Genomic DNA, 27,556 nt, shown 5'->3' on the forward strand with positions numbered 1-27,556 from the left:
AAAGGTCTATATTATATACTATGGGTAGGTGTTGATTTATACTATCTGATAATAAATGTATTATTTCCTATTTAAATTTAGGTTCTGTATATGCCACAGATTTTTCAAATGCTAGTACAACTGGACTTTTTGACCCATATAAGGTAAAAAAATTTTTTTTCTTCTTTTTGAATCACACATTTTTGTGTAACATAGATAGATTTAAATTTTTAAAATTAGTTTATTTTTAATTGACAAATATATCATGTACAACATAATGTGTTGATATATGTTTAGAGGTTTGATATATGTAAATATGTATATTCTGATGATATGTTTTTATTCTCAGATGTGTTGGAGTGGGGTGATTACCTCTCTAATTTCGATACCACTTTCTCTCCTACCTCCCGTGAGGGACACAAGGTAATAATAAACATCAGACATAGTAACCAGCACAGCGGTTCTTGAATTCATTTTGTTTTGTGGGGAAAAGCATTTTATTACATGTTTGAAGGACTTGTGTGTTCATTATGTAACTTTTTGGCTTATGCAAAAAAACAATTTGCTGAGTTTTAAAACTAATATTTCTAGAGCTGTAACTAACTTTTTAATGAATTTTATTCGAAGCCACAATTTTGGATCAGTGGATGAAGAGATATTTGGTGTGCCTATACCAATAGTTGCCTTGGTAAGTAGGAAACTTGAGGGATTCCCTTTATATAGTATAAACTAAAGTAATACGTATTAATAATTGGGACTAGCTTTAAGAGAAACAGAAGGTCTTTGGCAGAGTAAGATTAAAGTATTTTTTTTTCTTTTTAAGTTAAAGTTCCCTGGATATGACCAGAGTATCTGCTATATTTTTGGGAAGGGGACCATTGAGCCAGTATTCTGTCATGGAAGTACTTTATAACCTTTTCTGACTTGCCTGTATATTGTTTATCAGAAAACTTAAATTAAAAAAATTTTTTTTAATTCTGAGTAGTATTTAGTTTACATTTGGTACTCTGAGACAAAACACAGTGATGGGGCAAATATTTATGTTCTGTTTGATAAAGTGTAACCACAAACAGTGTTAGGGCAACTTAAACTAGCAGAGAAAGTTGTATGTACATTTAATAAAGTCCTTAGCCAGCATCTACCAGTAAATAAGTTTGTAGAATAATGAAATATTTGCCATTTTTTATTTATTTATTTTTTTTGAGACAGGGTCTCACTCTGTCACTCAGGCTGGAGTGCAGTGGTATAATCACGGCTCACTGCAGCCTCAGCTTCTTGGGCTCAGGTGATTCTTCCACCCCAGCCTCCCAAGTAGCCGGTACCACAGGTGTGTGCCACGACACCTGGCTAAGTCTTTGTATTTTTGGTAGACATAGGATTTTGCTGTGTTCCCCCGGCTGATCTCGAACTCCTAGACTGGGGCCTTCTGCCGCCTTTGCCTCCCAAAGTGCTGGGACTACAGGCATGAGCCACTGTGCCAAGCCTGTTTTTGATTTTTAAGAGTCCTTTCACATTGCCTTTGATTTCCTGCGGCAGCTTAAGCAGGAAGTATAGACCACCTGTTGCAAGATGTGCAGTCTCCACAGTAGCTGGGAGAGCAGCTGAGGGAAAGGGAATTTAATTTCCAAGTTACAAATTCATTATCATTTAGAGAGGATCGGTCTTATTCAATCTAGGCATAGGTGCAGGGTTAGATTAAGGTATGGCTGGAAGGGTTACCAATTAGTGACAGAGGGTTCTTTAAATGAGTTGTTGTTGTTGTTTTTGAGATGGAGTTTCACTCTTGTCTCCCAGACTGGAGTGCAATGGCATGATCTCACCGATGGCTCACTGTGACCTCCACCTCTCGGGTTCAAGTGACTCTTCTGCCTCAGTCTCCTGAGTAGCTAGGACTATAGGTGTGCACCACCATGCTTGGCTAATTTTTGTATTTTTCCTAGAGATGGAGTTTCACCATGTTGGCCAGGCTGGTCTCGAACTTCTGACCTCAAGTCTCCCAAAGTGCTGGAATTATAGGCATGAGCCACCAGGCCCAGCCTTTAGATGAGTTTTGATCCTTAAAATGTTGCTGTTTGTATATCTACATTTGACTATATTAACAAAATGTTACAATTTTTATTTTAACAAAAATGTATGGCTGGGAAATAGATGGTTTTTACTTACATCTATTTATATCAAAATGTTTACCTATGTTTTATATTGTTTAATAAAATAAATTTGTAAGGGTTATTTTGACTAATGAATGAAACAAATATAAGTTGAAAATGAAAAAAAATCTTAGTTTTTTTTTTGGGTATCATTTTTATTCTTATCTTCATTTTTTTTTTTTTTTTTTTTTGAGACAGAGTCTCACTCTGTCACCCAGGCTAGAGTGCAGTGGTGCGATGTTGGCTCACTGCAAGCTCCGCCTTCCAGGCTCACGCCATTCTCCTGCCTCAGCCTCCCGAGTAGCTGGGACTACAGGCACCTGCCACCACACCCGGCTAATTTTTTGTATTTTTTTAGTAGGGACGGGGTTTCACCGTGTTAGCCAGGATGCTCTTGATCTCCTGACCTCATGATCCGCCTGCCTTGGCCTCCCAAAGCGTTGGGATTACAGGCGTGAGCCACCGCGCCTGGCCTCTTACCTTCATTTCTAAGATTATTCATAGATACTTAAAAGTCGTGAAGTAGGTTACCCATTAAAAATTCCTAAGTCAGGCCGGGCATGGTGGCTCATGATTGTAATGCCAACATTCTGGGAGACCAATGTGAGAGGATCACTTTAGGCCAGGAGTTTGAGACTAGCCTGGGTAATATAGTGAAACCCCCTCTCTACAAAAAAATTTAGAAGAATTGGCCAGGCACAGTGGCTCACACCTGCAATCCCAGCACTTTAGGAGGCCGGGGCAGGTGGATCACGAGATCAAGAGATCGAGACCATCTGGCCAACATGGTGAAACTCCACCTCTACTAAAAATACAAAAATTAGCTTGGCGTGGTGGTGCGTATCTGTAGTCCCAGTTACTTGGGAGGCTGAGGCAGGAGAATGGCATGAACCCGGGAGGTGGAGGTTGCAGTGAGCCCAGATCGCGCCACTGCACTCCAGCCTGGTGACAGAGTGAGACTCCATCTCAATGAAAAAGAATTAGCTGGGTGTGGTGGTGTGCACCTGTAGTCCTAGCTGCCTTGTAGTCCTAGCTACTTGGGAGGCTGAGGTGGGAGGATCACTTGAGTCCAGAAGTTTGAGGCTGCATTGAGCTGTAATCTTACTGCACTCTAGCCTCGGTGACAGAGCAAGACCCTGTCTCTAAAAAAACAAAAAAACCAAAATAAAAACAATTGCTGAGGCATGTTAGTTATCTGCAGAGTATTAGTCCTAGGGAGACTCCTATCCTATGGTTGTTGCCCCCTATTCTCTTTGGGATTTTTTTTTTTAATTTTAAGGAAAAGGAAAAAGAAACAAAAATGTTTAATCATGATAGTACAATAAGTGAGACAATGGGCTATAATAAAATTGGCCACTGTTAAAGGCAATGGGTTTACATTTGAACATTTTTGGTAGGTTGCTGACCAGCAATCAGCCATGTTTGGAGAGTGCTGCTTCCAGACCGGTGATGTGAAATTAACCATGGGGACTGGGACATTTTTGGATATTAACACTGGAAATAGCCTTCAACAGACTATTGGAGGTAAGTAGTTAGAATTTATCCTATTTATTAATCAAATATCACTTCTGTTCATATTTAACTTTTGTGATATTTACACTATTTTCCCATTTTGTGATATTCTCTAACATATTTTATTATTCTTAAAGACAGTTAATTATCATTTCCCTTTCTTTTCCCTTTAAATGAAAAGCATAAAAAACAAGAATGATATTACTGAAAAATTCAGGATATATGGTCAGCTTTCTGGGTATTTTTCTGTAATACATGTTGTATTTGTTCAAAACTCCTTACTAGGGGCCGGGCATGGTGGCTCACACCTGTAGTCCCAGCACTTTGGGAGGCTGAGGTGGGTGGATCACCCTAGGTCAGGAGTTTGAGACCAGCCTGGCCGACATGGTGAAACCCTGTGTCTACTAAAAATACAAAAAAATTAGCTGGGCATGGTGTCAGTCACCTGTAATCCCAGCTACTTGGGAGGCTGAGGCAGAAGAATCACTTGAACCGGGGAGGCAGAGGTTGCAGTGAGTCGAGATCATGCCACTGCACTCCAGCCTGGGTGACACGGTAAGACTCTGTCTCCAAAAAAAAAAAAAAAAAAAAAAACAACTTCTTACTAGGGTTCTAAATCTTTTTTTTTCTATTTGTTAGAAAATTATTTTGTGAATTTCTTCCAGTGGTAGTCCTCAGCTAGAGACCAATGCAATGGATAATGACAATTGCTAAGAATTTGCTCTTTTTAATAGAACAAATCCTAGGATTTACAAACCAAGAAATCTAGATTATAGAACTATACTCTGGAGGGCTGGGAGCTCTTAGTTTGGGCTCTGTTTCCATAACATGGTTACTAAGAGGTGGCTTAAAAAATCTTTTTCCTACCTTTTATCCCTCCTCAAGCTCTTCTTTTTCCCCTAACTAGGAGGATGGAATTAGAAAATGTTGATAATTCTATTAGATTTTTTCTATTTAGGAGCCTTGTTTGAAAACCACAGGTAAACACAATAGCATAGTTCTCTAGCAAACCAATCTCATAGTACCCTTTTATTTCTCTATTAAACTATTTATTGTCATGTTTCTAGAGATGTAGACATGCCTGTAGCTAATACAAATTAGTATTTATTGTTCATATTATGTGCCAGGCAGTGTGCTAAGTTCTTTTTATGTATTAATTCAGTTTGTTCATTTCGTAGCTCTCTGAGGTAGGCCATTTTGTAGTTAAGGAAACTGAGGCTAAAAGGTTAGAAACTTGCAAGACTACAGCTAGTAAATGTAAGAGGGCTGGAGTTTGAAGGTCCACAGTCTGACTTCAGAGGCACTTTGCAGTTTTTTGAGATAACCAAATCATTACATTGTAGAAGTCTCTATAATGAATTATGCATTTATTTGACTTAACATTCATTGTTTGCTTTGCAAGGCTTTTATCCATTAATTGGGTGGAAGATTGGGCAAGAAGTCGTATGCTTAGCTGAAAGCAATGCAGGAGACACTGGTACTGCCATAAAATGGGCTCAACAGTTGGGTAAGTTGTCTTTTAAATGGATTTCACAAGCCAGACCTAAAGAATTCAAGAATGCCACAGGATTGCAGATTAGTAGGGAGCAAATGGATTGTTCAAATGAAACACTAAAATAAAATGACGTCTATTAAAAGAAAATATAAAGTATTTTTATGATATCGAAATGGTAAAAGGCTAGATCTTAAAGACAGGAACCATAAAGAAAAAGAATAATAGATTTAACTATATAAAATATTAGTGGGTAAGGAGAGATATGCCATAAGCAAAATTAAAAGACAGATTGGTAAAAACAATTTGTAGCATATGTCAGAAAAATTAATAACATGACAAAAATGGGCAAAGGACGGAAGTACAGGTATTTTACAATCAAATGACTATAATGAAATGCTGTTCACATACGATAATTAAAGAAATGCACATTTTGGGCTGTGGTTCCAGTGTCAGTTCAGTTTTCAGTGCTTTCGCAGTGCTATTTGGATCTGCCCCTCATTTGTGCCACCGATGGTTTGCCTGGAGATTAGTTCTCAAAGCCTTAGGCTTGTTGTTTAGGGTCATAGATTTACATGTGCAGCTCAAGAGTGAGACTAGGAGTTCATAAAAACCTTTATAAGGTAATTTTTCCTGAGCTCGTTTCTCTCAGTAATCTCTCTGGTACCTTTTGACTCTCAGGGGATCCCCATATTGGTGTTCTGGCTAGAAAGCTGGTGCTTTAGTTTCTCTACTGAACACCTGCTACTACTTCTACCTCCCTAGCCTAGTGGCAAGAGGGATGAGAGAAGGAGAAAAGGGGGGTCAGAGAGAGAAGGAAAGAAGGGAAAAAAAGGAAACAAAGAAAGAGAAAGAAGCCTGGGCGCGGTGGCTCACGCCTGTAATCCCAGCACTTTGGGGGGGCTGAGGCGGGCAGATCACCTGAGGTTGGGAGTTTGAGACCAGCCTGACCAATATGGAGAAACCCTATCTTTACTAAAAATACAAAATTAGCCGGGCATGGTGGTGTGCACCTGTAATTCCAGCTACTCTGGAGGCTGAGGCAGGAGAATCACTTGAACCCAGGAGGTGGAGGTTGTGGTGAGCCGAGATCACGCCATTGCACTCCAGCCTGGGCAACAAGAGCAAAACTCCATCTCAAAAAAAAAAAAGAAAGAAAGAAAAGAGGGAAAGCAAAAGGGATTTTCTTAACCTCTCATCTTCGAGTTTTGGTTGCCTCTGCTGCTCTGTCTGCTGTCACTGCAGCCACAGGATTGCCAGGGGCAGGCAAGACCAAGGGGAGCGGTGGCACGGGAAGAAGCAAGCAAAAGGGATTTCCCCCCATGCTCTTAGCTTGCAGTTTTATGTGCCTGTGCTACTGGGCTGCCATTGCTGCTGCCATAGGATGGCCTGGGAGAATGAAAAAAATCTAAAGAAAATAAAAAATGGGAATCTCTCCACTCTGTCCTGTAGAGACCCTTGTCTCCTACTGCTCAGACCAGAAAGGAGCTTCTATTGAAGCTCTTCATATTTGCACTCAGTGTACAGATCTGAGTCCTTAGGTTTCAGGCTATCTCTGAGTCTAGGCCAGGAATATCAGAGAAAATATAAAAACAGGGAGTCCCCAGATGGCTTTTCCATTTATTCCTCCAAGATTCTTAGTTGCATTCAGTGGGAGAGAGAGAATGGAGTGTGCTTACTCTGAAAGACTTTTTATCAATTAGCTTATTTGACAACAGATTAAGTGGAAGATTATTTAGAGAAATTCTTCAAGCAAGGGATGAAACAAACAGTGAAGAATGTGAATAAGATAATCTCTCTTTGTTTTCTGTTTCTTTATCTGTTACCAAAAACTTTCCTCAAACCAAATGTCTAGTATGTTTTCCTACATCTTGTCTTGTAAAAATTGAACATTTGGACATGATTCGTTAAAAAGTATAGATTTTAAAACCAATTTTTTTAAAGAAATAGGAGTCTCGCTATATTGCCCAGGCTGGATTCAAACTCCTGGGCTCAAGTGATCCTCCTGCCTTTGCCTCCTGAGTAGCTGGGATTACAGATACGCCACCATACTCGGTTTAAAACCAGTGTTTTTAACATTAGTTTTTGAAGTGGTGAAGATATTTTGATGCATTATCTGGACATTTTGAACAAATGGATGAAACTTATGGATTTGATAACTGTCATTTTAAGTAAAATTTGTAGTTATTATTGAGTGATCCTCATTAACTTGAGTGTTAATATAAGTGCTCCTTAAATGTCTTTAGTGAATTTAGGTATATTAATTTAGTAATATAACAAATCATAAAATGATAAAAAGTCAACTTAATTAAGGCTCTCTAAAGCCAGCAATATTTATTATGACCGAGTCTTTTCTTCTGATCTATGCTGTTCAGTCCTACATACTCATTCAGAAGTCACTTTACAAACAAGGATATCCAAATGGCCAGTGGAAAGGTATTTAACTTTATTAGTCAGAAGGGAAATCCAAAATCAAACCACCATGTAATACTACCAAAATAACTAAATTGAAAAACGTAGACAATATCAATTATTGGCAGGAAGATAGGTGACTGGAACTCTCGTGCCGCTGGCAGGAGCCTTAAATTGGTAGAGCCACTTTGAGAAACTATTTGGCAATTATCTGTTAAAGCCGGTTCTAAATGTGAAGACCTTAGAACTGACCATTCCATTCCTTTGTGTTAATAAACAGAAATGTATACATAGGTCCACCAAAAATAATGTACATGAATGTTCATTGGGATCTGTTTCTATTAGCCAAACACTAGGAACTACCCAGATGTATATCACTAATAGAATAGATTGATAAATTGTCTATAGTCACATAATGGAATACTATATAGAGGTGAGAATGAATGGAGTACAACTACATGTAACAGTGTGAATGAATCTCACGAGTATGATGTTTAACAAAAGAAATTTGTATCTTGACCTGGGTGTCAGTTACTTGGGTGTATTCACACCATGAAAACTCATCTAGCTTTATACACTTAGGATTTGTGCATTTTTTTGGTCTGTATATCATATACTTCAGTTAAAGTTTACTAAATTAATTGTCTTGGTTTTTTTGTTTGCATGTTTTTTAAAAATTGACTTTTAATATATCTGTTACTGGCCCCTTATTTAACTTATTAGATGGAGTATTTCAGTTAATTTTCTTGGGTATTATATTATAGGTAGATGATACTTTCATCAGAAACCTAGGATGGCTCTTATCTTTCAGAGAATAATTTTTTAATGCCAAAAATCCTACACAGAATTGATTTTTTAAACAGCCCAAATATCTTTAAAGGAAAAAGTGGCCGGGTGCGGCGGCTCATGCCTGTAATCCTAGCACTTTGGGAGACGGAGGCAGGCGGATCACCTGAGGTGAGGAGTTCAAGACAGCCTGACCAACATGGAGAAACCCCATCTCTACTAAAAATACAAAATTAGCTGGGCATGGTGGCTCATGCTTGTAATCCTAGCTACTTGGGAGGCTGAGGCAGGAGAATCGCTTGAACCTAGGAGGTGGAGGTTGTGGTGAGCTGAGATTGTGTGACTGCACTGCAGCCTGGGCAACAAGAGTGAAACTCTGTCTCAAAAAAAAAAAAAAAAAGAAAAAAGAAAGTAAAGCCTGCTGCATGCAGAGCCTAATAGGGCCTTCTACCTCCTGTCTCCCTTCTATGGGCCTGTAAACCTATGCAGTGTGAGAATTCAGATAGTACCAGAACAGAATGGTCTTTGTGCTGACCCTTTTAAGTGAGCAGTCTTTTACATTATATTCATAATAAATGTTGATGCAGGTAAATACTATTATGTAACATAATTCTGTTTGTGCCTCTCCAACCTCTTCATTTTGTTTTAGGGTTTTTGATTGTTTGTTTTTGCAGACCTTTTCACAGATGCTTCTGAGACTGAAAAAATGGCCAAAAGTTTGGAGGATTCTGAAGGAGTTTGTTTTGTTCCATCTTTTAGTGGATTACAGGTATGTATTTTTTAAAGTTAATGGCAATTACAAATATTTTTCTTCTCCTGCCACACCCAAACTTATATATCTACCACTCTGTTACCTTAAAATTTGAGCACTGAACAGAACTAAGACGAAAGGTAGATTTTAGGGCTGAGAAGTTATGCTCTGACCAAGCATGAATTCCATGAGGAAGCAGAGCATCCTGAATGTGGCCCTGCTGGCTTGGCTTGTGCTGATAGAATTCAGCTGACTTCTGCTTAGAACTGTGTGGAACCTAAGAGTTGGAGGTTTATCATAGAACTTTTACATAAGACTTAGCATTACTTTATCATGACCAAAAATAGCCATTTCCCAGTGGGGGGAATATATCAGTAAATTTGCATTCTTTACTTAGAGGAAATAAGCCATTGAGAATTAAGAGAAATAATGTCAAGGTACATACATCACACATATATGCACACACATGTATATGTATGTGTATATTTTGCACTTGTACATTTGTAAGTTTTAAACTTTTTAAAAATCAAAATCTTGGCTGGGCATGGTGGCTCACGCCTGTAATCCCAGCATTTTGGGAGGCTGAGGCGGGTGGATCACAAGGTCAGGAGATCGAGACCATCTTGGCTAACACGGTGAAACCCTGTCTCTACTAAAAATGCAAAAAATTAGCCGTGCATGGTGGCACATGCCTGTAGTCCCAGCTACTCAGCAGGCTGAAGCAGGAGAATTGCTTGAACCTGGGAGGTGGAGGTTGCAGTGAGCCGAGCTCACACCACTGCACTCCAGCCTGGGCAACAGAGCGAGAGTCTGTCTCAAAAAAAAAAAAAAAAAAAAATTCAAAATCTCTTTTCATTAATTGTTGTGGTGGAGTATTGATTACTTTGTTTAATCAAAAAATGAACCTAGGAGAAGTCTTGATTTTGTACCATTTAACTTTGTATTTAATTGAAAGATCTCTGATACTGCCTTTAATTTTAGAGTATTATTACAAATACTTTTAAAACAACTTTTCAAGTATATTATTATGAAAGTTATATATCTGTATATCATATACTTTAGTTAAAGTTTACTGAACTTTTTTTGGGAAAGCTCATACTACTCTTTTTAATCCTCCTCTAAATATTTTTTCCTTTCAAAAAATACAACTTTCTCTTCTTGCTTATCTCATATTCAGGCAATTAGTTACAAAAGTCCAAAATTTGAGTTTGGGTTTATAATATAGAAGCTGGTAGAAAAAAAAATTAGGTCAGGGTGTTTTAAATCTTTAAAAATATCATACTTCCAAAACTAGATTTTAAAATGGGCATTATTTCAATACCTGTAATATTTATATTTTGTGTACTTTATCCTAAAGGACTGAGAGCTTGTGAATTGATTCCATTGCGTCCTCTTCAGGATGATGTGAGGGAACCTCTAAATAGCACCTATCATAGTCCAGAAAGTGAAAATTTTTTATCTAATTGAGATTTCAGGAAAAAGGTTAGATGAATAATTGTCCTCAGCAAGGTAAGGTTTGATTAGCCAACTACTGGTTCTTTTCTTCTCTCTGAAAAATGTGCTACAGGACTTAGTAGTCACCTTGTCTTAGCAAGTCTGTCTTTGACTTCTCCATCACCTCACATACCTGTAATATCATATAATAATTATATCTATTATGTAATAATAATAGTATATTTTTTAAGTATTAAACCCAAAAGATTTACACAAAACTATCACAGGTCTGATTTTTAATTTCCTCTTGATAGCAAAATGTCCCTGTCCTGCCATGATTGCAACCTGCCCATATACTGGCAGTAGAGGGTAGTTGGGAGAGGTGGTAGGTTGACCGTAGGTCATGTATTTCCCTGTGTAAAATGAAACTTTAACTGGAAATTGAAAGTTAAATCAAACAGCAAAAATGTGTTAATACTAAACTGGAAAATAGGAGGGAAGATCACCTATAATCTGCCTATGTCAAAAACTAGAGAAAATGAGGGATGGGCATGAAAGGAAGGAAGGTTTATGTATCTGTGAAACTGCCTTTAATTTTAGAATATTGTTACAGCCTTAGATAATCGGGATCTGGATGTTGAAGGCCCCTAATATTCTCATTTTCTCAAAGGAATCTGCTGAGAAAGGGGTACAGGATGAGCTTTGAGGAAAATGGGAAAGTCTAAGACAGCCACTTCAGGGAATGGCAGAAAGGGCGGAAGCCATACACTGGGGGTGGCATCAGTTAGTGCAACCATTATGGCTTTCCTCTAGCAGGGCTCGTGGTTTGGGGAGTGGGATACTGAAATAGGTATTAGAGGCAAGAATCAGTGGTCATTTACCTGTACGTTAGAGTTACTGTGATGATGGCAGTAATAGGATAGACAGAGAAGCTGTTTGTCCACATACTCTTGAGGACTGGGATTGGATAGCAGTCAGCAACTGACAGCAGTTCTTAGTGTTCTTTGGATTCCTGCTTCTCTCTGTTCTGCTTTTCTCTTTTCATTACCAGCTTTGCTCTGTGTCCTTTCTTCCTCCATAGCTTCTGCTTAATTGTCATTATTTTTCTTACACTTTTTGCTTCTTCACAACTTAGAAATACCACATACAACCTTCCTCTACCTTATGCATCCTTTTAGCTTCAGTTCCCCCATTGATGGGGTCTTTTTCTTCGTGTTTCCTGGTTTTGGTTTTCAGGGGAGAGAATCTGATTGGACCACCTTGTCTTTTTGCGTTTCAGTCAGACACTGAGTCAGCTGTACTCACCCTCTACAGTTGTGGTGATGGCACTGGGACTAGAGCATGAAACATGGCAGCTTTAGTTAACAGGGCCTGTGGATTCAAGCAGTTTCCTTAGAAGGGGATGAAGCCAGCAAGTCCTGTGATTGCCATCTCTAGTTTTGTGAGTGACTAGGATGTCTGAATGGTGCAGTCTGTGTTCTGGGGCAGGAGACTACTAGTTTTGCCCAGGGCACCAAATTTCAGGCCAGTTAAAGCAGTATTTTCTGTGATATCCTGGAAGAAGTCATATTTATGCAGGAAAAATCATAGCATATTGCTAGGAACTAATTGAACTGGCCAAATCTGACTAATCTTAGTTTTATGATACTATACCATCTGATATAAACCAGATTTACTGTATATGTTTTTACTAATTAAAATCACCAGAAGGTGTTAATAGATTTGAAAAATTAAAATAAAATCTCAGTAGGAGGGAAATCATAGCTATAGCAAAGATAAGATGTAATATAGAATTTCTTAAGTCATTAAGAAAAATAGTTTGTTCATTTATTCACCAAATATGTATTGCTCTCCCATGGGGAGCCAGATATAGTGCTAGACACAAGAGACACACTGGGAGTACATCGGACAAGGTTCCACCCTGTCGTACTTACAGTGTATTGAGAAAGGTGGGATTTCAACAAACCATCAAGCAGAATATGTGATTATAAACTGTGGTGCATGGTATGATGGGAAGTTACAGGGTTCCATAAAAACAGAGACCTCATCTAGTCTCTGGGGTCCAGAGTTTTCCCTGAGGGAGCCAAACCAAGATTTGGAAGGGAGTAAGAATTAATTAGGAGAAAGGGTGGTAGAGGTATTTCAGGTAAAGGGATGATGTGTCAAAACCCTGAAGCTAGAAGGTGCTTTTTCTGCGAACCATAATTTCCTGACAGCACTGGATGTCCTTGAAATGACCATTTTGGTGTGTTGGCCCTCTTGTGAGACTCTTGTCTGTTTCCTTGTGAGACTGCAAGCTCCAGCAGGGATCTTTGTTCTTCATGTTTTTTGTTTTTGTTTTTGTTTTTGTTTTGAGACGGAGTCTTGCTCTGTTGCCCAGGCTAGAGTGCAGTGGCGCCATCTCCACTCACTGCAAGCTCTGCCTCCCGGGTTCACGCCATTCTCCTGCCTCAGCCTCCCGAGTAGCTGGGACTACAGGTGCCCGCCACCACGTCTGGCTAATTTTTTATATTTTTAGTAGAGATGGGGTTTCACCATGTTGGCCAGGCTGGTTTTGAACCCCTGACCTCAAGTGATCCACCTTTGTCGGCCTCCCAAAGTGCTAGGATTACAGGTGTGAGCCACTGCACCTGGCCAGAGTATAGTTTTAATGTCTGACAACATATTTGATTTAAAGTTATGACACTAAAAAGTACATTTTTGTAGAAAGCTATTCTACATAGTAAAAAGTAGAAAGCTATTCTACATATTAAACAATTTTAGTGTAAAAGCTTTATAGGTGGAGAAGGGGGATTTCTGTGATTGCTCTTCATTTTCCACATTTCTAAAGCTAAGCATTTAATAATTTGTTACTATATGCTTCAGTTCCTCTTTCTGACATAAATGCAAACAGAAGCTAAGTACAGTAACTATGACTCAATATTGTTTAAATGCTGTTAAAAAGTTATCCCAATATTTACCATAATCTTTTATTTTAAAATTATTTAACCATAGCATTATTTTCTTCTAACGTGGCTATGTTTTTATTGTATAGTATTTCCTCAAGTCCGTAGATGTAATTTAGAATAATAATAATATATTCTTGTTATCTCTTACTGTAGGCTCCATTAAATGACCCCTGGGCATGTGCCTCTTTTATGGGTTTGAAGCCTTCCACCAGTAAATACCATCTTGTACGAGCAATATTGGAGTCAATAGCTTTCAGGTATGAAAACCTGCCCTAAACTTCCCCTTCCCCATATAATATTGCCATGTCTTTCATTAATTTGCTACTAAATGGAAAATTTCTTAATTTTAATTAAATTCTTTAATTTGTATATTTGGCTTATTTGATACTATATATTATGTAATATGTTCTCCTTGCTAATTTCCATGGTATCTTTCTTATTTTTTCTTATATTTAATGTACCAATACCACTCAGACTTGATATCTGAAAATTGAAGGATTTTTTTTAAAAATTCAATTTCTTAAGCATGCAAGATTCAAAATTTGGATTTTCAAAGGTTTAGTATCCTTATTCATGAAAGATAATTCCAAGTAATAATGCTTCTGTTGTACCCCAAAATTGAGTCATCAGAATTATTCTTCATGCATATTTCCCTGTAATCTTTTTGTTATGGGACAGGTGTTAATTATTAAAATTAAGAATGATGCTGTCATGAATATGGGATGTTTGTAACATTTAAAATAAAATTTTCTGTGATTACAAAGTAATTGTTTTTATATTTGATGAATTCTATTAGATTTTACTTATGGTTTGCCATCTTAATAGCTATCTATTAAATAGATGCTTGTTTTAAATTTTTCTTTGTAGAATGGTAATAGATAAAATTTAGTTGTAAAATATAAATTATGGCTTCTTACATGAAGGCAAAGAAAACACAAGGACCTGCGCTTCTTGCTTATTTGAGTATCTGTTATACAGTTTCCATTTAGCACAATTTATTTCTTTAATATTTTGTTCTGTACATTTTATAAATATCAAATAAATAAAACTATAGTTCGTATTTTTCAAGATCAGAATAAAGTAGTGAATTATTATGATATGAATTTCTTATAAATAGTTATCTTGTTTTTTAACTAGAAACAAACAGTTATATGAGATGATGAAGAAAGAGATTCATATTCCTGTAAGAAAAATCCGGTATGTAAAGTTTATTTCTAATAGACTTAATTCGAAATTAGAAGTAAGTGGTAGCTGCTATGAGCTACCACTCATTTCTTTTTGAGATCCTGAATAATTCATCTTTATGATTATTGAGGATTTCAAAAATAACTTCTGCCTACCTCCTTCACAACAAAATTCTTTTTTTTTGTAATTTGTATTTTTATTGAGACGGAGTCTTGCTGTGTCACTCAGGCTAGAGTGCAGTGGCGTGATCTCAGCTCACTGCAACCTCTGCTGCCCGGGTTCAAGTGATTCTCGTGCCTCACCATCCCGAGTAGTTGTGACTACAGACATGCGCCACCACGCCCGGCTAATTTTTTTGTATTTTTAGTAATGATGGGGTTTCGCCATGTTGGCCAGGCTGGTATCGAACTCCTGACCTCAGGTGATCCACCCTCCTCAGCCTCCCACAGTGCTGGGATTACAGGCGTGAGCCAACGTGCCCAGCTACAACAAAATTCTTGGTCATAGGAATTCAGAGAGGAAAGGAGAGCTAATTGTGGATTTATGGAGAATATAATACAATATCAAATTCGGGTGCATCTTGGCACCCATATGTGTAGTATATCAATTTTTAAAATCTCTTTTTTGGGTGTGTAGCATCAAACTTCTTGACTTTCTTTTCTGTAATATTTAAGTGAATTTTTATGTTGCCTTAGTTTATTATACCTGGCCTGTTTTCAACTAGTCCTAAGGCAAGGACAGGTGAGAAAATTGATGGCAGAAATAAGGAAAATGTTTAAAGATTACCCAGTAAGGTTCTCTGTCATTAGGTTAATGCTAAGTGATTTAATTTTAGAATTAAAAAGTTAAATTTATAAAATAAATCAAGGATTTCAGAAAAAATATGGCCCACTGAAAAAGAATGATGCTTTTGTTGTAGTAATTCATCTTACATATTTTGTTCCCCACAGGGCAGATGGAGGAGTTTGTAAGAATGGTTTTGTCATGCAGATGACTTCAGACCTGATTAATGAGAATATAGACAGACCTGCCGACATTGACATGTCATGCCTGGGTGCAGCTTCTCTAGCTGGCCTTGCTGTTGGTATGTGTGAAATTTATAAGAATGAGAGTTTTCTTGCAAACTGTTTCTTACAGATAGCATTTCTCCTGTCAAATCACAAAATTCTAGAGAGTCTGGAAAGCCTTGGTGTCCATTAAACTCCATACACATATGCATATTACAAAATACCCTGTGACCTCCTCTGTTGGTGAGTCTGGTTGCACCTCTTCTATCCTCACCTCACTCCTTCAGTCAGAAGTATGAGACAAGAACAGTTAATTCTCAGCTGCGTCAGTCTCTAGCAAGAGAGAGTCTCTGGGTAAACTTTCTGGATAGATAGTGTTAAAGAAAAAAATTATTCAGTGACACTTATTAAAGAACAATAAGGTGAGCCAGGTGCAGTGGCTCATGCCTGTAATCCCAGCACTTTGGGAGGCTGAGGCAGGTGGATCACCTGAGGTCAAGAGTTCAAGACCGGCTTGGCTAACATGGCAAAATCCTGTCTTGACTAAAAGTACAAAAATTAGCTGGGCATGGTGGCATGTGCCTGTAATCCCAACTACTCTGGAGGCTGAGACAGGAGAATTGCTTGAACCTGGGAAGGCGGAGAGGTTGCAGTGAGCCGAGATGGTGCCACTGCATTCCATCCCGGGTGACAGAGCAAGACTGTCTCAAAAAAAAAAAAAAAAAAAGAACAGTAAGGTGGGCTTTATTCTGGAGGACTATCAAGATAGGTATAGGGACTACTTCAGTGGGATCTTATGGTGGGAGAGAGAATTTAGGCTCAACTTTGAATACAATAAGGAAAAGTGAGAAATTATAGCCAAAGAGCAGAGTGAGAGTCAGTAGATGGAAAACTACTAAGAGGAAACGTTGAGGTAAGGGGGAATTCTTGCTAACCAACCTAATAACATTCTCAAGAAGGCAGGCCAGGGTGATCAGATATCATCTGGAGGATGCTGGAGGATGAGATATCGAGGTTGATCAGAAATTGAGGATGGGCTACACTAATTTAGCAGAATTCTTGCTCAAATTAGATAATGCAGAGATGACCATGGAAGTCCAAAAGTTGAGGCCTAGTTGGAAAAGAGCTTGGAGGAGCCTGACTGGAGTTTGGTCAAGGAGGAAACTTCGTCAGTAGGTTTGCCTGTGGCATTAGAAACTACTCCATTCTTTTATTTATTGAACAACATTTGTGGAGCACCTGCTACATGACAATCACTGCTGGCAATAAAGGGATTAAAAGCCATAGTCTCTGATTCCTGGTGGGAGGAGACAGGTAAGTGAAGTGATTATTAAGTTTGTTTGATAAAGCCAGTGAACAGTGACAGTGTTAATAAGCAAGTGGTCTAGGCTTCCCAGAGGAGAGCACATATAGTTCAATTTTGAAGGGGCTAGCAGAGAGTCAGGTGAGGAGAGGGTAAGAGATGGGTGGCTCAATATCCCTACTGCAACTTGTGCAAAGGCATTGATCAATGATGGGAAGTACTGTTATGGTGAGAGCAAGAAGGGAGTGGGAGAGGTACATAGAGGTCCAGTTGTGGTGACTCCTCATAAAGAGGAGTTCGGACCTGATCCTGAAGGCACTGGAGAGCCAGAGACCCACTAAAGAATTTTAACTGGGGGGGGGGGGGGTGGGGGGGGGGTGGACCATAGAAAGATCTGCATTTGAACAGATCACTTTGACAATTAGGGAAAAGATCAGTGAGGAGGAATAAGAATGGAAGTAGGCATGTCAATTTAAAGGGCCCCCTAGAAAGCAGGATGATGCCTTAGGATATTCAGAGATGGAGTCTCACTCTGTAGCCCAAGCTGGAGTGCAGTGGTGCGATCTCGGGTCACTGCAACCTCCACCTCCTGGTCTCAAGTGATTCTCGTGCCTTAGCCTCCTAAGTAGCTGAGACTATAGGCACGTGCCACCACACCCGGCTAATTTTTTATATTTTAGCAGAGACAGGGTTTCACCATGTTGCCCAAGGTGATCTCGAACTCCTGAGCTCAGATGATCTGCCCGCCTTGGCTTCCCAAAGTGCTGGGATTACAGGCATGAGCCACCACACCTGGCCTACATTAATACCTTTAAACATAGATAGTCTAAAATGTTGACTGTAAATAAAAAGAATATGACCTGACAAAATTTTAGAAAGGAGAATTTAATGCGTCAGCTTTATTGGTAAGAAAAAATGTACTTCATGAAGATTTGTAGACTGTTAGTACTTCAAAAGAGGTGATAGACCTCTCAGTAGGTGAAATGTGCCAAGCTTACTAATAAGATACCTGTATCATTTCAGACTACTTATGATCTTAGTTATAAATGTTCTCACCGGGTGCTGTGGCTCATGCCTGTAATCCCAACACTTTGGGAGGCCAAGGAGGGCGGATTATTTGAGGCCAGGAGTTTGAGACCAGCCTGGCCAACATGGCCAAACCCCGTCTCTACTAAAAGTACAAAAAATTAGCCGGGCGTAGTGGCATATGCCTATGGTCTGAGCTACTCGAGAGGCCTAGGCAGGATAATTGCTTGAACCTGGGAGGTGGAGGTTGCAGGGAGCTGAGATCGTACCACTCCTCTCCAGCCTGGGTGACAGAACGAGACTGTGTCTCAAAAAAAAAAAAGTTCTCTTGCTTTTTATTATATATCATATGATCCTTCTTTCAAAGAGCAGTCTATGCTAGAACTACAAAATTATCTTAAACTGGAATTTAAATAAATTATATAAAAGGCTATAGTTTGAAAGAGAAACTATTACACTAATCCCCAACTTTGAATTTTATGCATATTCCAGAAAGTTGACATTTACCTTAAGCTGTAAGACAAAAATCTTAATTTATCTTCATTTATTTTAATTTCATAAAAAAGAAAATATCCTATTTCCTTCTTTTTTTTTTTCTTCTTCTGTTTTTCTTTTTTTAGAGACAGAGTCTTTCTCTGTTACTCAGGCTGGAGTGCAGTGATATGATCATAGCTCACTGCAGCCTTGAATTCCTAAGCAAGTGGTCTTCCCTCCTCAGTCTCCCAAAGCACTGGGATTGCAGGCATGAACCACTGTGCCTGGCCAGAAAATATACTGTTTTTCACTTGGGATTGTTTTAATAATAGCAAGTTATGAAATTAAATGATGGCATAGGGTAGCTGTTTTAGAAGTGATGTGGTGTCCCACCACACAGAAACTGAGCTGAAAGTTAGAAACCAAAAGACTTGAAAATCCTGGTATAATTATTTTCAGGAATGATCAATCTAACAAAATTCAAAAGTAACAAAGTATTTTGGATTGTTTTAAAAATAGTTTTTGTTTACCTTTCTACCAGCAACTCGCATAGGTTTTTGGATAAACTTTTTTGGACTCATGATTTGCCTTAAAATTTGAGGATAATTTTTTTATCTATAGGGTTTTGGACTGACAAGGAGGAACTAAAGAAACTGAGACAAAGTGAAGTGGTTTTCAAGCCACAGAAGAAATGTCAAGAATATGAGATGAGTCTGGAAAACTGGGCCAAAGCAGTGAAACGCTCTATGAATTGGTATAACAAGACATAACACTAAATGAAATGATCAAAACCATAGGTAGCTGGTTTATGTGACGTGCAGATGAGATGAAGCTCAGGGATAACCAATATGACAATGACTAAGAGGAGAAAATTTTAAATAAGCTTCATAACTTAAGAAGCATTGCTTTTAAAAACAAAACAAAACAAAACAAAAAACTCTTTATTTTTTTCCCCTAAACCATGGTAAGGCAGCAGTACCTCAAAACTTTATATCTTCTATTTTGTAGCAAATTCCAAAGGACATTGGTCATTTCCAACCTTTTTTTGACAGTTATGGGTCCTCTTCGTTTTTATACTGGGTCAGTGGTACATAGGAACATGATGATTTACCATCCAAGCTAATTGTTCTGGGTCAAGCACCATATGCACATATTGTTCCAAAATTATGTGAAACGTATTTCTTTAATTCTTTAAGTGGGCTATTTGAAGTACATATAGCTAAAAAGAAAGAATAACTGAGAAAATGTGGAATTTTGAAACATTAATATTTTATGTTTAAAGCCATAATTTCCTAATATTATATCCAAATATGAGCTTAATATGTCCCTCTCAGATAAGCTTATGAGTTAGTTAATGATTTTCTTTACTGGTCTTAAAGACACTGCCTTAATTTTTCCTTGTTCAACCAAAATCTGAGCATTCTTTCTATGTCGAAAACACTGAAAAACTAATTTTATTAATGAACTAAAAAGAATATTGATTTTTAAGAAACAGAAAATTACTACTTATTTTCCTTCTCAAATAACGTTTCTTTCAAAAACTTCTGGCTGAAGTATAACATGCTGGTAGTTACCATAAATCTTGCCTTTCTCTTGTTCTTTATCTTTCTTCGTTGTTTAGATGCTTGTATAAATGTCTTTTGTTTTTATTAAGTGCCTAATTGACAGAGCTTAATTTGAAGAAAGTGCCCTAATTTATTGACCACTTAAGAATTGCCTTTATTGGGGTATTTTATTTGTTCCTGCGTCTTTTTGATGTTTGTTCAGTCTACTCATCCTCTGAGTATGTGCGGCGGATAGCTTATAGAGGGGAAGAGCGTGTGTCTATGCTCAGGATTGCCCTTCAGCCACTCAGCCAGAGATCCACAGGGAGCAGCAAGGACAGTCTTACATTCTCAGACTTTCTTGCAAGAAACAGTGAGGAGGAGTAAGTTGTGAGTAGTGTCAAGCTGGATGTAGAATTGTCCTAAGGCAGTTGACCCCACCTTCCAACATGTTTTCACTTTATTTGCCACTCCCTACATTTGGGGTAGGTTCCATTTGGATTTGCAGCAATAATGACTTTATTTCTCTCTTGGTCAGGATTTAGCACATAAAATCCTTTTATTATAGAACTAGCTATTTTAGTTACATAGTAATGTAACTAATGGAGAGACTTATAGAGAATTTTGTTTTTGCTGTCATATATGTCCATTTTGGAGACAGATATGATAGAACTAGAAATTAAGTTGCATTTCTGCAAGTGCCATTTGAATGAACTTCAAGTATCTTCTTAATTATTAAATTTTCTGATGAAGGCATTGTAACAAATTATAGTATCATTAAATCTACTAATTAAGATTTGGAAATATTTTTGTTATTAATAAATAGAGGTATTTCATTTACTGTAAAAAGTCAAACTTCATTATGTAGATAAATCTTATTCTTTTCATTCTTTCCCCTGTTTACATCCTTTTTACAAAGCTTAGTCACCAATTAAAGCTTTCCTATCAAAATCACATGGAAGCTGCTCTGTTGTTCTACTGTTACACATTCTGTTTCTCAGTGAGTGTAATTTTTTTTTCTTTTTCTTTTTTTGTAGAGACAGGGTCTTGCTATGTTGCCCAGGGTAGTCTTTAATTCCTGGCCTCAAGTGATCCTCCCACCTTGGCCTCCCAAACTGCTGAGATTGCAGCTGTGAACCACTGCACCCAGCCAATGGGTATAATTTCATAGGAAATAATTCTTTTTGTCAGAATATACTGAATTGTAATATTAATACCTGAAAATTTGTTAGTTCACTTCTTTTCCACGTTCTTCTTTCCCAACATATAACCACAAAATAAAGGATAAATACTTTGGGCTGGGTGCAGTGGCTCATGCCTGTAATCCCAGCACTTTAGCAGGCCGAGGTGGGCAGATCATTTGAGGTCAGGAGTCCAACCTGGTCAAACACGGCGAAACCCCGTCTCCACTAAAAATACAAAAATTAGCTGGGCGTGGTGGTGCAAGCCTGTAATCCCAGCTACTCGGGAGGCTGAGGCAGGAGAATTGCTTGAATCTGGGAGGTGGAGGTTGCAGTGAGCCAAGATCATGCCACTGCACTGTAGCCTGGGCAACAGAGCAACACTGCATCTCAAAAAAAAAAAAAAAAAAAAGATCAGTACTTTTCAGATAATGTTGGACAGTAACTTTGAATGTCATCGGAATTGAGCATCTCTTCAAGTGTCAGTGGCTATTTTTTTCTTCTGTGAATCTAAAAACTAATATTTTATTTTTAATATTTGTGGGCATTTTTAGTGATAAGAGTTTAATAAATATTTTCAGACTTAACCAAAATCAGAAACATGACATTTGCTTTTGTGGTTGCAGAAACAGTTGATAAGATCAATTGAGCAACAAAATTGTCCTTTCTTTTTTTTTTTTTTTTTTTTTTTTGAGACGTTGTCATGCTCTGTTGCCCAGGCTGGAGTGCAGTGGCACGATCTCAGTTCACTGCAACCTCCCCCTCCTGGGCTCAAGCAATCCTCCTGCCTCAGCCTCCCAAGTAGCTGGGATTACAGGTATGCGTCACCACGTCCAGCTGATTTTTGTATTTTTAGTAGAGACAGGGTTTTACCATGTTGGCCAGGCTGGTCTCAAACTCCTGACCTTGTGACCCACCCACCTCGGCCTCCCAAAGTGCTAGGATTACAGGCGCGAGCCACCGCACCTGGCTTGTCCTTTCTATCTTCCAAGTTTATTTTTCATTTGTATGCTAATATTTGAAGTTTAGAAAAATTTGTGCTACTTCTCAGCATGTTTTATTTTCCCATTATAGATCTATCAGATATTTTTAGAAGGTCTGCAACTGTCTGATAAAGGAAGAGAATGTTCCTGTTCAATCTATCTTAAAGTGCTACTAATTGCTTTTATACTATAGACGTACTGATTTTTTCATCTTTTTTATCCAACCATGGCATGGTTTCCTAGTCTCAGCATTGACATTTTGGACTGGATAAATCTTTATTTTGGGATGCTATGCTGTACTTTATAGGATGTTTAGCAGTATCCCTGACCTCTGCCCTCTAGCTACAAGTACCGTCCTCCTAGTTGTTATGGCCAAAAATGTCTTCGAACATTGCCATTCTGAGAGGCAAAATTGTCCCCAGTTGAGAGTCACTGATACAGGCTGTTAGAAGAAAATCGAAGACTCAGTGAATATAGTGTCATACTCCTTCTCTTTTTGCCTCATTTTACCTTAGGAAATGGTTGTTAGCAAAAAAATTAGTTAATCGTATCTTGAAATAAATAGGGTTTCTATTTTGCTGATTAATGAAGAAAAAATAAATCTCAGCTGGGCACAGTGGCTCACACCTGTAATCCTAGCACTTTGGGAGGCCAAGGCAGGCGGATCACTTCAGCTCAGGAGTTTGAGACCAGCCTGGGCAACCTGGCGAACCCCAGTCTCTACAAAAAATACACAAATTAACTGGGTGTGGTGACACACACATATAGTCCCAGCTAACTAGGGGGCTGAAGTGGGAAGATCACTTGAGCTCCAGGAGGTGGAGGCTGCAGTGAGCCAAGATTGTGTCACTGTATTGTAGCCTGGGTGGCAAAGTGAGACCCTGTCTCAATCAATCAATCAATCAATATCTCATGCTGTAATTGTCTTCTGATGTTTTCATCAGCCCCACCTCTGCAGCCTTAATTACTGGAGTAGGTCCATGATTTCAGTGTAGGGTTAATGTATTCTGCAGATCATCTTTGATTTGACCTGCTTTTTTGCTTCCTTTTTATCTCTGAACAAAGGAGATCATCATTCTCTTTAATCTGCCTTCTGTGTAAATCTCTACCAGACGGGAAGCTCCCTGAAAGCAGAAACTGTCTGCTTCCCCAGAACTTAGCACTGTGCTTTCATGTATGTGGGATAAATTTTTACTTTGTTTGTTAGTGCAACTTTGTTTGTACACGTTATCCTTGATATTACATACATTTGTTGATGGGGGCAATTTATATTTGTTGTGAGTAAAATACTTTTTTGTTTGATTAAGAAGAACTATACCCTTCCCAGCACTTTGGGAGGCCAAGGAGGGCGGATTACCTGAGGTTGGTAGTTTGAGACCAGCCTGACCAACGTAGAGAAACCCCATCTCTACTAAAACTACAAAAAAATTAGCTGTGTGTGGTGGCACATGCCTGTAATCCCAGCTAGTCAGGAGGCTGAGGCAGGAGAACCACTTGAACCCCTGAGGCAGAGGTTGTGGTGAGCCGAGATCGTGCCATTGCACTCCAGTCTGGGCAACAAGAGTTAAACTCCATCTCAAAAAAAAAGAAGAAGAAGAACTACTATGTAGTGAGAGCTAGCATCCTCATATTGTTTATTTAAAATTTTTGGCCAAGTACAGTGGCTCATGCCTGTAATCCCAGCACTTTGGGAGGCTGAGGCCAGAGGATCACTTGAAGCCAGGAGTTCAATTACAGCCTGGGCAGCAAAGCGAGACCTTCTCTCTACAAAAAATTTTTTTAAAATTAGCCAGGTGTGGTGGTATGCCCCTGTAGTCCCAGCTACTCAGGGAACTGAAGCAGGAGAATGGCTTGAACCCAGGAGTTCGAGGCTGCTATGAGCTATGATTGTGCCACTGCACTCCAGCCTGGGCAACAGGGCAAGGCCCTGTCTTAATAAAATAAAATAAAATTCTTAATATGTTTATATTTGAAAAACTATTTGTGTAGAGACACATGTCTGTAAATACACATAGATATATTAACTTTTTAAGCTTTAATTGAAGCCTTTCTCTTCACAGGTTTTATATATTTGACTGCAGATGACTAACAGATTGAATTTTAAGAGTGCCAAACACTCTGGTGCTATAGGGAAGGAACTTCTTAAATAGCCCCTCCTGTAAGGGACCAGTCTTTAATTTAAAATAGTCCAGCCCAGGAATCTGGCAAGAATTTTGTAATTATTTGAGGAGAGATGTAGATATACCCTGGAGTTCTTTGACTTTAAGTTATTCTAGAGTCATCCCAGAGATGGCCTAGAAGACTGGAATCTACCCCAAAGGATTCTGAATCCCTTTGGGAAATTTAGACTATGATTTTCAGTAAGAATTAAAAGCCCCAAGATAAGCATGGTGGCTCACACCTGTAATCCCAGCAATTTGTGAGGCCAAGGCGGGAGGATCGCTTGAGCTCAGGAGCTTGAGACCAGCCTGGGCGACATAGTGAGACCCCACCCATCTCAATTTTAAACAAGAGAGAAAAAGGCCAGGTGCAGTGGCTCACGCCTGTAATCCCAGCACTTTGGGAGGCCAAGGCGGGTGGATCACTTGAGGTCAGGAGTTCAAGACCAGCCTGATCAATATGGTGGAACCCCGTCTCTACTAAAAACACAAAAATTAGCCAGTCCTGATGGCGTGTGCCTATAGTCCCAGCGACTTAGGAGGCTGAGACAGGAGAATTGCTTGAACCCGGGACTTGGAGGTTGCAGTGAGCCGAGATTGGGCCACTGCATTCCAGCCTGGGTGACAGAGCGAGACTCTGTCTCAAAAAAAAAAAAAAAAAAAAAAAGCGAGAGAGAGAAAAAAAGCCCCAAACATACCTTAGGCCTTTACAACCTACTTGGTCCCAGAATCGTCTTATTGTAAACCCAAAGCCAGGTCTTCTGGTTCGAACCAGTCAAAATGGGTAATCTAAAAAAGTTAACTAGATGATTCAAAATCATGTTGGTTGTTTTTTTCTTTTCAAATCCCCTTTCCAAGTAAAAGGAATCTTTTTTTTTTTTTTTAAGTTTTGAAGCCTCATAGCCATACATATTATGGCACCAGCATCTATTGGCACCTAAGTCATTGGCTGTATCATATTCCAATGGGACCCTTGTTCCTAGAGGAATGCAGGAATGATCTTGGAGTGGGAAGGACAGAGACAGGTGCTTGCAAAATCAGATATTTCTGAAATTCTCTGCTATTCTATTTCTACTGTCTTTCCCCACTTTACTATAAATTTGGTGTGTTATAAAATGACTGTGTTTAGATAGATACCTGTGATATTTAGGAAACAAATGATATAGAGACTCCCATTTAAATGAATCTTATCTTTATAAGAAACGGCCAAACTGTTTTCCAGACTGGCTATACCATCTTACATTCCCACCAGGAATGTATGAGTGATCCAGTTTCTCTGCATGCTTGCCAGCATTTGGTGTTGTCACTATTTCTTATTTCAACCATTCTGTTTATCCTTTTCAGTGAAATTTCTGTCCATATCTTTTGCCCATTTGCCAATTGAGGCAGGAGGATCACTTGAGCCCAGGAGTTGGAGGCTGCAGTGAGATATGATCTCTAAATGTTTGCTTAATGAGCCATATCTTTAAATATCTTTTTAAAAGTTTTTAAAAATCAGTCCAGTGGTTTATGTGATTATGTGGGATTTTTTTAAATCTTTCCGGGCAAAATGTGTATAGCATTTTGAACATATTTACACTGTACTGAGCCCAAGAGTTCTCATATTCTTTCTTTGCCCATTATAGAGTATGGTACTAATACTGTATAATAGTAAATTTTCAAAGATATCTTTATTTAGAATGTTAGAGTATACAGATATATACTTTGTACATAGTTATCATAATGTTTCTAACCTTTTTATTTAAAGTAGGCTGATTTGTGTAAAGGTTTCAGAATGATTTTGTTAATAAGTTATTAGAAACTTTCCTATTTGTGCAAGATGGTAAATGTAGATTCCAATTTGTATGCCTCAGTGAATTCATAATCTTATTTCTCTGATGTGAGCCACCATGCCTGGCCTTCTCTGATGTTCTTAATGAATTTTGCAGTTTTATTAAATTGTCATTGAGAACCTCCTAAATCATTGTTAAGATCTATACAAAAAATCAAGGATCCACAGTAATAGAATATTTTTCATCTGCATATGAATTTTTCCCTTCCCTTTTTGTCTACTTTTAGATTTAAAAAAAAATTACCTGGACATTCTTATTAAATACTGTTACCTGTTTTGGTTTCTGCACATTAAGAAAGTCACAGAGAAGCCAGACACAGTGGCATGGTCTTCTATTCCCAGCTACTCAGGAGGCTGAGGCTGGAGAATCACTTGATCCCAGGAGTTCGAGGATAGCCTGGGCAACATGGCGAAACTTTGCAAAAACAAAAACAAGGCTGGGCGTGGTGGCTCACACCTGTAGTCCCAGCACTTTGGGAGGCCAAGGCGGGCGGATCACGAGGTCAGGAGATCGAGACCATCCTAGCTAACATGGTGAAACCCTGTCTCTACTAAAAATACAAAAAATTAGCCAGGCATGGTGGCAGGCACCTGTAATCCCAGCTACTGGGGAGGCTGAGGCAGGAGAATGGCATGAACCCGGGAGGTGGAGCTTGCAATGAGCTGAGATTGCGCCACTGCACTCCAGCCTGGGTGACAGAGTGAGACTCCATCTCAAAAAAAAAAACAAAAAACAAAAACAACAACAACAACAACAAAAAACAACCAGAGAAATAGTACTTGTTAACTACAGTTGTGACTGTAGGTAAACTTGGGCCTTAATATGGTTAGACAAGAAGGGTTTTATGTAGCCTTGCCTTTTTAGATCCTATTTAGACTTACTAGTCTATATTCTACATTCTTGCACGATGGAAATTACTAGAGAAGTGGGATAATTCTTTGTTGTGGGGAAAATAAAATTTGTTGTGAAAATATACTGTATTTTAAAATATTCAGAAAGATTATAAATAACTGGAGAAAAGATAATTTCAAATACTAATGTGATGCAATTAGCCTAGCAGATGTTAAAAATCCTTTATGAAAATTATAATCTAAAATTATTTGGGAAATTACAATGAAACTGAATAATCTGTACATGTTGGTATATTAAAGCCATTTTTATTTTGTGTTTCTCTGTTATTTGCTTTGAATTCACACACATATTTAGTGACATCTATATGGGTGGAAAATTCAGTCAGATAATTTGGATTCCATTCCTTGACCATAGTGGAGTCTCTCATGAGCCCACAGTATTATTTCATAGTAGAAGATGTATGAACATTCATAGTAGAAGAATGATGAACATTGAGTTGTTTGAAGAAAGGAAGAGGTTTTGGTTTTGTCATATGTTGTTTTTTTTTTG

General features: G+C 38.5%; 1 protein-coding gene across 1 annotated transcript in view; it reads left to right on the top strand.

The window, feature by feature from the left end:
- GK5 (glycerol kinase 5) overlaps nt 1-27,322 on the top strand; it is a 66,614-nt gene extending 39,292 nt beyond the window's left edge. Inside the window, exons 7-16 of the mRNA XM_003265331.4 lie at nt 82-143; nt 329-402; nt 607-667; nt 3,524-3,650; nt 5,041-5,145; nt 9,003-9,097; nt 13,615-13,718; nt 14,599-14,658; nt 15,597-15,730; nt 19,078-27,322. Coding sequence (XP_003265379.1) covers nt 82-143; nt 329-402; nt 607-667; nt 3,524-3,650; nt 5,041-5,145; nt 9,003-9,097; nt 13,615-13,718; nt 14,599-14,658; nt 15,597-15,730; nt 19,078-19,226 — 971 coding nt within the window. The 3' untranslated portion in view covers nt 19,227-27,322. The remainder of the gene's footprint in view (nt 1-81; nt 144-328; nt 403-606; nt 668-3,523; nt 3,651-5,040; nt 5,146-9,002; nt 9,098-13,614; nt 13,719-14,598; nt 14,659-15,596; nt 15,731-19,077) is intronic.
- The last annotated feature ends 234 nt before the right edge of the window (nt 27,323-27,556 follow it).

Source organism: Nomascus leucogenys, chromosome 8 (genome assembly GCF_006542625.1).
Source record: "Nomascus leucogenys isolate Asia chromosome 8, Asia_NLE_v1, whole genome shotgun sequence".
Classification (NCBI taxonomy): domain Eukaryota; kingdom Metazoa; phylum Chordata; class Mammalia; order Primates; family Hylobatidae; genus Nomascus; species Nomascus leucogenys.